This window comes from Taudactylus pleione, unplaced genomic scaffold (assembly GCF_031769625.1).
Source record: "Taudactylus pleione unplaced genomic scaffold, aTauple2 ptg000487l, whole genome shotgun sequence".
Lineage (NCBI taxonomy): Eukaryota > Metazoa > Chordata > Amphibia > Anura > Myobatrachidae > Taudactylus > Taudactylus pleione.
The window spans coordinates 2,447,076-2,459,059 of NW_028284889.1; the positions used below are offsets into that span (position 1 = coordinate 2,447,076).

The following is an 11,984-nucleotide window of genomic DNA, read 5'->3' on the forward strand; positions in this document are numbered from 1 at the left end:
ATGTGAACATTGTTACCTGTTTTCTTATCTTCCTGCTTAAATATTGCACCACCCTGTATGACAATAAATCTTACTAATTCATCTTAATCAAGCATTGTTTACTGCAAGTATCATCATACAGGGGATACCCCACTTGAATAAAATGCCAGAGCCAGAAGTATTTCAGCAAAGTTATCCACATACATCTATCCTCTGTGCGCTACAAGTCGCGTTACACATAACGCTTGAGCACCATGTGACTCGGTAGCACCGAGCATATTTTGGTGAAACTTTTTTCCCTTCAAATGCATCTTATTCGCACAGTGATATGAATAGAATGCACAAGCAAATGATATGTGGCTTTCCAATATTCTGTGCGCGACTGTGGGTGCTTCAAAGGTGCTGAGACAAGCTTTACTTTTCCTACAACCATGAGCGTGGGAAGCTTACTACTGGAAACTTTCTAAGTTTAAGGTCATGTGACATTGCACTGTGATTGGCTCTTTCTTATTTGGGTGATAGTAATTTACCTGATTCTACAGGAGCATTTTGTATCTGCTGAATGGTGTCCAAATCAGGCCCATTGTGTAAAATAATTTTGGTAAATTTGTAAATTTTTTAATCATTTAAATTTTGGATAGATCAATTCACTAAATACTGTAAAGTATTACATTTTGTTTGGACAGAAGCATAATTGGCTTACAGTTTATATATTATAAATAATGATTGCAAAAAATCCGTATGAGACAAAACTTTTAACAATAAGTGGTTTTAATTGTGTTTTTTTTTCTCTTGCAGATTCAGATGAATCTCCTGTAGCACGTGACCGGAATGTTATAGTTCATAATAACCCTGATCTAGCAAATTCTGCAAATAGGAGATCTGGAACCCGAGATACTGAGTGCCAAACTGAAGACATTCTCATTGCTGCTCCTTCTCGAAGAAGAATTAGAGCTCAGAGGGGTCAAGGTGTGGCAGCATCACTCTCTCATTCTGCTGGAAACATTGCAGCACTAACTGAGAGTGGAGACCAGATGTTCACCACAACAGTGTCTAGCCGGATTCGTTCTCGTAGCCTTCCGAGAGAAGGTGCAAGCAATGATCATGATCGTGGTGCTCAGTCCTCAACCTATAAAGATGATTGCTTTATACCAAGCTCAGAAAGGTCACTGAAGAAAAAGGAAGACAATTTTACTATTCAAGGTTCCCCTGAACTCCAGCCTCTAGGGTTATCATATTCCCACCACAGTCCTCAATTAAATGAAAGAGGTAGATCAAGGCTTTCAAGAATGGCAGATTCAGGCAGCTGTGACATTTCATCAAATTCAGACACATTTGGAAGCCCAGTTCACTCCATTTCTACCGCAGGAGTTTTGCTGAGCACACACATAGACCAGAAAGATGATCATCAGTCATCTAGTGGGAATTGGAGTGGAAGCAGTTCCACATGTCCTTCCCAGACATCAGAAACAATACCTCCAGCTGCTTCTCCTCCATTGACTGGGTCTTCACATTGTGATTCAGAGTTGTCTTTAAACACTGCTCCCCATGCCGGTGAAGATTCTAATATCTTTACCATTGAACAGTACAGTGATGACCATTTGGACAGCATTAGAGCTCACAGGTCCAGCTCCTTTACATCTACAGTTGCAGATTTGCTAGATGACCCTAATAACAGTAATACAAGTGACAGTGAATGGAATTATCTTCACCATCACCATGATACGTCATGTCATCAAGACTTCAGCCCCCAGCACTTAAAGGCAGATGGCTTAGGTTGCCCAAGTTTTACTAGTATGGGCACATATGATAGCTTTCTTGAGAAGCCTGCATCAGAGAAAGCGGACACAGGATCTCATTTCTCTGTGGACACTGAAGGATATTATACCTCCATGCATTTCGACTGTGGTCTTAATGGTAGGAGTTATATTTGTAACTATGCACAGTCAGGGACTGAGAATGACCAAGAAATTGGTGTTTCTTCCATGAATACAGACTGTGTTTGGCAACGTTATGTGGATCATAGAAGAGAAGAGGGACAGAACATCTCATTTAAGAAACCAAAGGCAAAGCCAACACCACCAAAACGCTGCTCTTCTTTAAGAGATACTGATGACCACACAGATGTTCTTGAAAATAAAGAACCAAAGATAACCAGTGCACAGCAAGTTCTTCACAACTCAAGGGAAATGAAGCTACCACTTGATATTTCAAATACACCTTCGAGAGTGGAAAACTTTTCTCCACCAAATCAACAGGACATTCCTTGGGTCAATATTGATTATAATGATTCTAAGAGTACTCCGTATATTACTTCAGATATTCCATCAGTTAAAGATGACGGAGGTGAGCAGACTCACTATGCAGATCTGTGGCTCCTCAATGACTTGAAATCAAGTGATCCTTATAGATCTTTATCAAACTCAAGCACTGCTACAGGTACAACCGTCATAGAATGCATCAAGTCACCGGAAAGTCCAGAGTCACAAAATTCCCAGCCTGAATCTCGAGCCACCACTCCTTCTCTTCCTTCAGTTGAGAATGAATTCAAATTAGCTTCACCAGAAAAGTTGGCAGGGTTAGCATCACCATCAAGTGGCTACTCTAGCCAATCAGAAACACCTACTTCATCCTTCCCTACTCCTTTCTTTACCGGACCCTTGTCACCTGGCGGTAGCAAGAGAAAGCCAAAAGTTCCAGAAAGGAAGTCATCTTTACAGCATCCATCAAAGTGTGGTAATGTTTTTCTAAGCAAAGACCTAGAACTTCCAACTATACCTCCTACCCATCTTGACCTAAGTGCTCTTCATGTGTTACACAAACCAACCCCATATAGACCACACGTACTCGCATTCAGTCATGCCAATCAAAATATATCAGAGGAAGAATTCAACTCAAGCTCGTCTCCAGCTCTAGCCATAACACCTTCAGTATTGAAATCTGTACATCTGAGATCGGTCAACAAGCAACACAGGGAGTCCAGGAATAAGGAAAGCACTAACATTTTATGTACACAGGATCCTACAATAATTGTGGACAGTTATCTCCCTGAGAAAACAAATTTGCCAGCACCGAAAAAATCAATATTGCGTCAGTTCTCTACTGAAGAAGCCATGCTACCTTTTATTGATGCATCACCGGTTGAAACAAGCCCAGAAATGTTTTTTCAAGCGAGTGCTCTATTCACTGGACACGGTTTATACAAACCAGAAGTAACAACACCTTTGATTAGCAGAATTAAAGAAGTCGAACAAGAGAAACACCAAAAATATTGGGCTGAAGACATAATAGAAGAAACTATATTCACAGCACAACCAGAAACCATTACAAAATATGTACAAGATTATTCTTCCAGTATTAGTAATTTTGCAAATGAAAAAAGGAGTAATTCTCAAGAGGAAGGGCAATCCAAAACAAAACAAGAGCTACAAATCCATTGTGAACTTATAACTATATCAGAACTTGTCAAAAGAAATAACACTGGGTTTGATGTGCAAGATAATTCTGCTGAGGTGTCTACATTGCCCAGCAATGAGCCTGACTTAAGCAACAATGACAAAGTGCCTGGAAATACTCTCAGCTTTGAATCAGATATCTCTACATTAAATCCACTCAGTGATGAATGTCCCGAGCAGGAATTTCACATTATATCAGGTATTCCAACCAAAAGTGCCTCAGAGGACAACAGGACAGAAGATACATATGAAAGCATGGATGATGCCTCCTGGAAAGGTTTATATAATATTTTAATTTTTTTAATGCACATTAAATTGTAATGGGTAAATTTACTAACAATCGTGTCCTGCCCATGTCTGTTCATTTTATAAACATGGCTAGGAAAAATCAGAATCAGGAGGGTTTTTTTTAAAGTAAATCGGGAATATACCAAGCTCCCGTGTTTGTCAGGATCGTGTTTCCCGATGTTGTATGTGATCATTCCTACCCGTGTTTAATCCTCGTGTTTCCTGCCTGTGTTTCCCCCCGAACAATCAGCCTGCACATATCAGTGAGATACATGAAGGCTGCTTGTGTGTGCAAGTTATGAAAATGTCAAATATCTTTTTTAAAAAATGACATTTGGTCAACCCCCAAAGCATAACCAGACCCGGGTGCCTGAGACAGTCCTGGTTCTAAAAATACAGGGGAAAAAATGTGTAGGGTCCCCCCATATTTTAGGAACCAGCACTGGGCTCTAAGAGCCAGTCCTGGTTTTAAAAATAGGAGAAAAAAATGGTGGAAGGTTCCCCCCTATTTTTAAAACCAGCACCGGACTCAAACCTAGTCGGGGTGTAATGCCACAGCCAGGGGACCCTTTCACCGGGTCTCCTCGGCCATAGCATTAACAACCCAAGCTAGTCAGCCCAAGCCGGGGATCTCAGGGGAGGTGGGGACCCCCCTCTCCGGAGCACCCCATACTTAGGCTGAAGCTTATGGCTCTTCCCTGCACCCCTGGCCGGTGGGTGCAGGGGTAATAGTGTGAAAATTAGTTTTATACTATTGTCGTTTCCAGTGGAACTACAGATGCCAGCATGCCTGTCCTTTGGCACTTGTGGAACTACAAGTGCCAGCAGGTGGCCAGTACCTGTACCCCCACTGTAAAAAAATAGTAAAATAACCACAGTCCTTACACTCCGTTAAAAGTACAATTTTATTACATACAAAACACAATCACCTTCTGCCAGATGTTCCGTCCACCTCTCCAGTAGAAATCCCATGGTATTCCTGAAAAAAAATATCCAATACTCACCTACCTCCTGGCTTAGCAGTGGTCCTCTTCTCCAGTATACTCCCCGGGACTTGCCAAAATAAAAAAACGAGTTGCCCGGACCATTTCGGACATGTAGAGATATATGTGATAATGACAGAGACTGCGTGGTTTCTGTCATTACTCGGGCTCGCCAGCCAATCAGAGGGCGCTCTACAGTAAGCGGCCACTGATTGGCTGTAAGACGCATGGCTGTCAATCAACAGCCACATGGGCTCAACGTGACGACAACGGGGGTGTGACACATGGTCACTCCCCCAAAATTGATCAAGCCAGGGGGCGTGGCTTCACAGACACAAGGACACCCCCCTTGCATGTGCGCTCCTCCAGTGTATGCGTGGGGTCTGGAGGTGCCACTCGGGCATCACCACACCCGGTGACGCTTCTGTTTCAGACCCACTTTATTTTACAGAAGAATTCTAACAAAAATCTGAAAAATAAGAAGTTTTTGTGTGAGAGTCACAGAGGGTGCAACCATTTCCAATATGTGGGGTGGGGTGGCACCACATTCATATCATTGTGGCTCTGCTTTCCACTGTTCAGAGCTGCAATTCATGGCATATCAAAGCAGTGGGTTATTCGCGTCATCTTACCTTCGGCTCACTCACTTCTCTCGGGAAGTAATGGAATGCGCCCACATTTCGTGAGTTTGGGAGAGCACCGGAAATTTAGAACTCTACTGGACATTCTGGGAGAGATTGCAAGCATGTAATACTGAATGTTACTTTTATGGGGTCCAGCTTTGCATTGGTTCAATGGGTTCCCAAATTCCTGTAACACTGCAGTAATGCATTATATTTATTTCTTATAAACAGGAAGTACTTTAGCATTGTAGTTTCTATTGAAAAGTTTTCCCATTCATATGAATGTTAGGATAATGGAGGAGGGTGGTGGCATAGATGTTAGTTAGAAAAGGCCAATCTCAGCAGTAGAGAGGTTCGAAGAAACTACTGTTACATTTGCTGTTAACATATATTTAACATGTAAAACCTTTTCTCCCTATTTATATGTAGAATGCTCACTAAGCGATGACTCTCTTTTATCACCAATGAGTGAGGATTCCCAGGCTGACACCGATGATGTCTTTGTGTCTCCTAACAAACCCCGCACTACTGAGGATCTTTTTGCAGTTATTCACAGGTAAAGGCAGTCATTGTGTATGTAGTAATATTAGTAATCGAGAAACTGCTCTGTTTTTTAATGTGGCCTTGTGTAATAATTATTTGCATGTTGAAGTCCATCAAGGTGTGTGTGCATAACAGGAGGAAAGGTTACTTCCTTTGCTTGTTGTCCATAGTCAGTGGCATTTATGGTTCTACAAGGTGCTAAATTTATTGAAATATATGAATTGTAGCACCTTACCAAGCTTAAATAGCATGGTTATTTGGACCAGTATTAAATGGCTAACAATGACTGGTATGATTACTTAATTGTACATTTTTCTAATTTGTTCATTATATTTGTTAATTATATCAGCATCGCTGACTGTAAGTGACCAGCACCGATTTGTGCCAGTGTCTTTTAAGAATACTATAAATAAAGGCCTGAGGAAGGATAAGAAACTAGCAGCTGTTTTCAAATCTCCCGCTGCCTGGTTGTCATGATCATTTATGCATTACAGTATCTTCAGCCATAATACAGCAGGAGATTTTAAACAGTAGTTCAAGAAGAAGAAGCAGCTCAGTGCTGGTGAATTACAGGACAGCACATCTTCAATTAACAAATATCATTTTTTTTTTTTTTATAAAACATCACTATTCAAAAAGAGACCACATGACTAAGGGTGATGCCACACATACACACTGTGTTTAAGTAGGCTTCCAGCAAGAAAAACACAGCATTCATAGCACTGAATCCTGTGAAAGTTGAAATGATGAGTGAATGCTATTTCCTTGTTACATGGAAGTGCTTTAGCTCAGACCACATTTCATGCTGCATGATCTGAGCTTAATCAATCCAGTGTGACAGAGAAGTGTGACCCGCATTACCCATAAGGAAACAATGAGCGTACACTGAGTAGGATCTCTACCAATCTCTTGGTTTTATTGTTAGTGCTATGAAACTTGGACTACTTTTTGTCCCTAGTTACATTGGCGTATCTATAATGGGTGCACCCTGCACGCATATAATTACACTTACCTCTCCAGAGTCTTGCTTCGGCCGGCACTGCAGAGCACCAGAACTCACCGGCAAATGTTGTGGCGGCAATTTTCCTGGTGATTTGCGCATGTGCAGTACAGAAGTTACCGGGAGCATGATGTGGGCGTCATGTTCCTGGAGACCTGCATAATCTACTCATTTATCTAGCACCTTCTAGAAGATAGCTAGAATCTGACAGCTTGCTATGGGCCCCACCTCCACTTATAAAAACCTGCACTTTAGTAAATATACCCCTCAGGCCAAAATGTAATAGCCTGTGATTTGCACGTTGGTTTTGCCTTAATTAAATAAAAAGAGGCAGCACAATAAATGTATACATATGTAACACTGGGGCTCATGTATCAAGCAATGTAAACAGTGAAAAATTTACCAGTGGAGAAGTTGCCTGTAGCAACAAATCAGCTTTGAGGTAGCATTTATGAAGTACATTTTATAAAATAATAGGTAGTAGTGATTGGTTGCTATGCACAACGCTAAAAACAGAGGACCAATTAGAGTGAGCATCACCATGCAGCATTGTGCTTAATCTGTGACTTTATACCAACTTCATTGCAACAAAAATCTTAAGCACCCAGTATACTTTGGACTTTAGATGCAGCTTTGATGCGACACAGACACTAAATTAATATATAGGTACGAAAGTCAGAGAATCACTACCCGAGGTACTGCCAGTGGAATGAATCTTGGGGTACTGAACTGTATCACGTCACCATTAAACTAACAATGAAATAACATACCCTATTACATATCCTCTGCTCAATGTATAATTGACAGGGTGACAACTACAAGGTAGTCACTTCATGGTATGTCGATTCCTTCTTGGAGCGAATCAGAGCTATAGTTGTACCATACTTGTTCACTCTCTTGTCCAGGTGATTCCCGGATTTGGGGGAGAGTCTCCTGGCTCCTGTAAAAGGGGACAACTCTCCCACAACATGCTGGCTGCCATCAGTTCTTAGGTGAAGTGGGCGGGCAAGGGGCATGATGCCGCGATTCACGTCACCCCCACTCCCATCCCACAAACCTGGACATCCCTGTCCATGGACCTCATGGAGAGGTACTTGCCGAGCTCAGATAGTATGAGTTGTACTGTCTCCCATCCTCAGGCTTGGAGAGTTCATACAGGAGTCTTGATAATAGAAACTATATCTATGTTATTACTACAGATTTAAGATTTCTTATCTAGAAATCCTTCGTTCACAAAGAAGGAAAAAAGGAAACGTTTGCTGCTACTCAGCCATACGCCCAAATATGATTATGACCAAGCACCAACTCCTACAGTCACTGTGAGGAACACTGTTACACAGTTGTTATGATTGCCAGTGACCACCCCTAGTAAGCCGACCAGAACTTCAGGCCATGAGGTCTTCCACCAATAACAACCGCCCGTTGTTCCCTTAGAGATGATAAACTCAACGGTACTTAGGCAGCCACCTGCACTTACTGCGCGGAGTAGTAGCAGCTTACAGGAGTGTCAACTGGAATCCTGAGGTGAGTTTATATAGTAGTAGAGATGCGGCTTTGGAAGCTGATGATGTGCTAAGTTTATGGTGCGGGCAAGTGTGCTGATGAAGCGGCAAAGGTGTCGATGGTGCGGCAATAGCCGTTAGTAGGTAGGTAGTATGATATGGCTTTGAGAGCCAATGGTGTGGCAAACGTGCCGATGATGCGGCAAACGTGCAGATGGTACGGCAATAGCCGTTATTAGATAGTCAGATGATATGTTTCGGCTTTGAGAGCCGATGGGGCGGCAAAGGTGCCGAAGATGAGGCTTGTGTGCAGATGGTGTGGCAATAGCCGTTAGTAGATAGACAGGTAGTATGTTGTGGCTTTGAGCACCGATGGTGTGGCAAATGTGCTGATGCTGCGGCAATAGCCGTTGGTAGATAGACAGGTAGTTTGAAGTAAATGCTGCGGCTTGGAGAGCCGATGGCAGCACGGAGATATAGATGCAGCTTGGGAGCCGTAGAAGAAGCTGGTGAGCCGGTGACAGCACGGAAGCTGTTGATGCGGCAAATGTGCTGAAGTTGCAGCAAGAGCCGATGGTGGAGGAGTGAATAGCTGGTGCTGCGGCTTGGAGAGCCGATGGCAGCACAGCAGTACAGGTGCAGTTTGGTAGCTATAGAGGAAGCTGGAGAGCTGGTAACAGCACGAAAGCTGTTGGTGCGGCACATATGCCGAAGGTGCGGCAAGAGCCGATGATAGCAAAGTAAGTAGTTGGTGCTGCGGCTTGGAGAGCCAATGACAGCACAGCGGTGTTGATGTGGCTTGGAAGCTATAGAAGAAGCTGGAGAGCCGGAAGTAGCACGGAAGCCACTTCGGGAAAATCCAATTCTGTAACATGAAGAGGACCAGAATGCTGATCATGCAGCCAAGCTGATGGGACTCACAGATACGCTATAGTCGGCGAGGCGGCAACAGTCCAATGAGTACAAATAGGAGGCAGCACCAATCATGCAGCCCTGTGGATGACACGTCACTTCCTGAGGCGTGCCGATCGCCCGGTGACAGGAGACATTCTAGTAACCCCGTCCTGAAGGATACAAGTCGTGACCGTGACTTGTAACAACAGTTTAATGAAGGGGACAATAGCATGATCAAGTGTGTGGAAAAACATCAAGTAACAAGCCTTCTGCATAATAAATTACATATATATAGAATATATATAGAATGTAAGAATGTAGGCTCTCATGAGCAGGGCCCTCTTCCCTTATGTGCTTTTCCTTCCCTCACTCATACGATCATCTACTTAAAACTCTCCACAAGGGCACTTAACACTTGGTAGGTGATGCCCTGCTGCTTATTTGAGTGTTGTGATCGCTGCAGCAATGTTTATAAACTATGTTCTTGTTCTGTATTGTTTTGTACTGTAAGTCGCTGTTTTACGAGTTTGCTCATTTGTTAATATACTTTGTGAGGCGCTGAGGAACCCTTGTGGCGCCATATAAAGGATAATAATAATAATAATATATGTACATTAGTTTTTTTGCATAATTCATTTATATAGTTAGAAAGTACATTGGAAGAAAAATTTATAAAAAACAAACTCTGAAGACAATTTTTATTCAAAAACTTAGATAGCCAACTACACAGATTAATCTTCTCAATATGATTGTCTTTATTAGTAGGTTATTTATACAGCACTAACATATTGCACAGCATGCTATGTAGACAAACAACATTTATGTCTATTTTAAAATTTAACAGCCTCTCCTAAAAGTTATTATTAATATGTGTATTTTTCTAATGCAGATCTAAAAGAAAAATTTTGGGAAGAAAAGATTCCGGAGAGACCACTGTAAAAAACAAAGCAAGAGCTTTATCTGGACCACCACAACAGGCCACACCAGCGAGTTCTCAGAGGTCTGCAGGTCTTATCTATAGGAACGCCAAAAAGTCAAATACATCAAATGAGGAATTTAAGTTACTCCTTCTGAAAAAGGGCAGCAGGTCAGATTCCAGTTACCGCTTGTCAGCTACTGAAATACTGAAAAGCCCAGTAACACCTAAATCACTTGGCGATTTGTCCCTTGATTACTCTAGCTCTGAAGATCCTGCACAGTTGTCACCTGGTAATGACGCGTTTTCCCCGTTATCACCTTGTTCCCCTCGGGTAATATCAGAAGGATTTTCAACAAAGACTATGTCTGCTGCCTCTAGAGTGGGCAGGTCTCGAGTGCCTCCTGCAGCAAGTAGTAGTCGTTATAGTGTCAGGTGCCGTCTCTACAATGCCCCAATGCAGGCCATCTCTGAAGGCGAGACGGAAAACTCAGATGGCAGCCCTCACGATGACAGATCTTCACAGAGCTCAACGTAGTACTATAATTACGGTAAATGTGCAACAGCTTGACTCTGAGATAAAAGCAACTGCCCATTGCCAGAAGGAAGAGATCTTTACAAACCACATTTGAACAATTTGCTACTGAACTATGTCTTAATAGTATATGATGGAAACACAGAAGATGTTGGTTTGTCTTGCTTTCCAATGAACTTTACTGAAAATATTCACCTGCCTGGGAATACCAATAGTAATTTATCAAAAAAACTGCAGGGTGCTCTAAATGTTAAGGACGTAAAAAAGCATTGAAAAAAAAAAATACAATGGACTAAAGAAAATATTAGTGCAATTACTTCTCATTTAGAATTCTTGAAACTTACGTTTAACTAAGCTATTTTTTTTCTTTAAAAGTAGTTATTGTATATCAATGATCTAATAAACCCACTTTAAAGGGGAAGTAAAGGGGAAAAGATATTGCTATGGATAAACTGCTCATATTGTAAAAAATAATATTGAAACATTACCTTGCTGAAGTGCTTCCCTGGGAACTAAGCAGATGAAAAAAGGAAATCATTCTTAAAAATAGGTATTTTTGTACATTAGGAAATAAAAATAGTAGAAGAAACTTTCAAAGTAATTAAAAGACTGTAAATAACATATTTTTGATAAAAGTGTAAATAGGATTATTGAAATAAAAGTGGATATGCAGCCAATGAATAAAAAGGCATTAGACATTCTGCAGAGTATGTTTAACGCTCATAAATGATGTGTTGCAGCACATAGGTTAAAAATTCAATCAGAGGGTTAATAGGTAATTGTATTCTGTGAATACAATTATCCTCTTCTGCATCACAGTAATACTTGATCATGATCATTATTAGTAAAGATAATAATTAACAGCCTCAAATTTCATTTTTGTACAATTTGTACAATTATTATTTTGTATCAATTATATGGTTTTTTAAGGTGTTCCTATGAAAAATGAATTTGAAAGTACTGTAGCATTTATTCTACTTTTCCTATTTACTATTGAGTTGAACAGCAAGACCAATCAAATCCAGAAGGGTAACACTGGTTTATTATGCTAACCAAGAATTGCTTGTTGTCAATGAGCCATCTTGAATATAAATGTGGCAAGGTTAATCAGCCATCCATTTTTAAAAATATTTTGTATGTGGCTAACTGCAGTGAAAGCTTTTCCAAATTGTTTATAGTCAAGACATATACGTCTGTTCTGGCATCAGTAAAAAATAGAAGTTTTTCTAGTGTGTGCACAAAACAGATGAGAGGTGCTATTGTAAA

General features: G+C 41.2%; 1 protein-coding gene across 1 annotated transcript in view; it reads left to right on the forward strand.

Annotated features, from left to right (window-relative positions):
* The window catches only part of NHS (NHS actin remodeling regulator), a 250,348-nt gene extending 239,054 nt beyond the window's left edge, over positions 1 to 11,294 (forward strand). The window contains exons 6-8 of the mRNA XM_088449523.1: positions 778 to 3,711; positions 5,758 to 5,884; positions 10,157 to 11,294. Of these exons, the coding sequence (XP_088305649.1) occupies positions 778 to 3,711; positions 5,758 to 5,884; positions 10,157 to 10,721 (3,626 nt within the window). The 3' untranslated portion in view covers positions 10,722 to 11,294. The remainder of the gene's footprint in view (positions 1 to 777; positions 3,712 to 5,757; positions 5,885 to 10,156) is intronic.
* Positions 11,295 to 11,984: the final 690 nt, after the last annotated feature.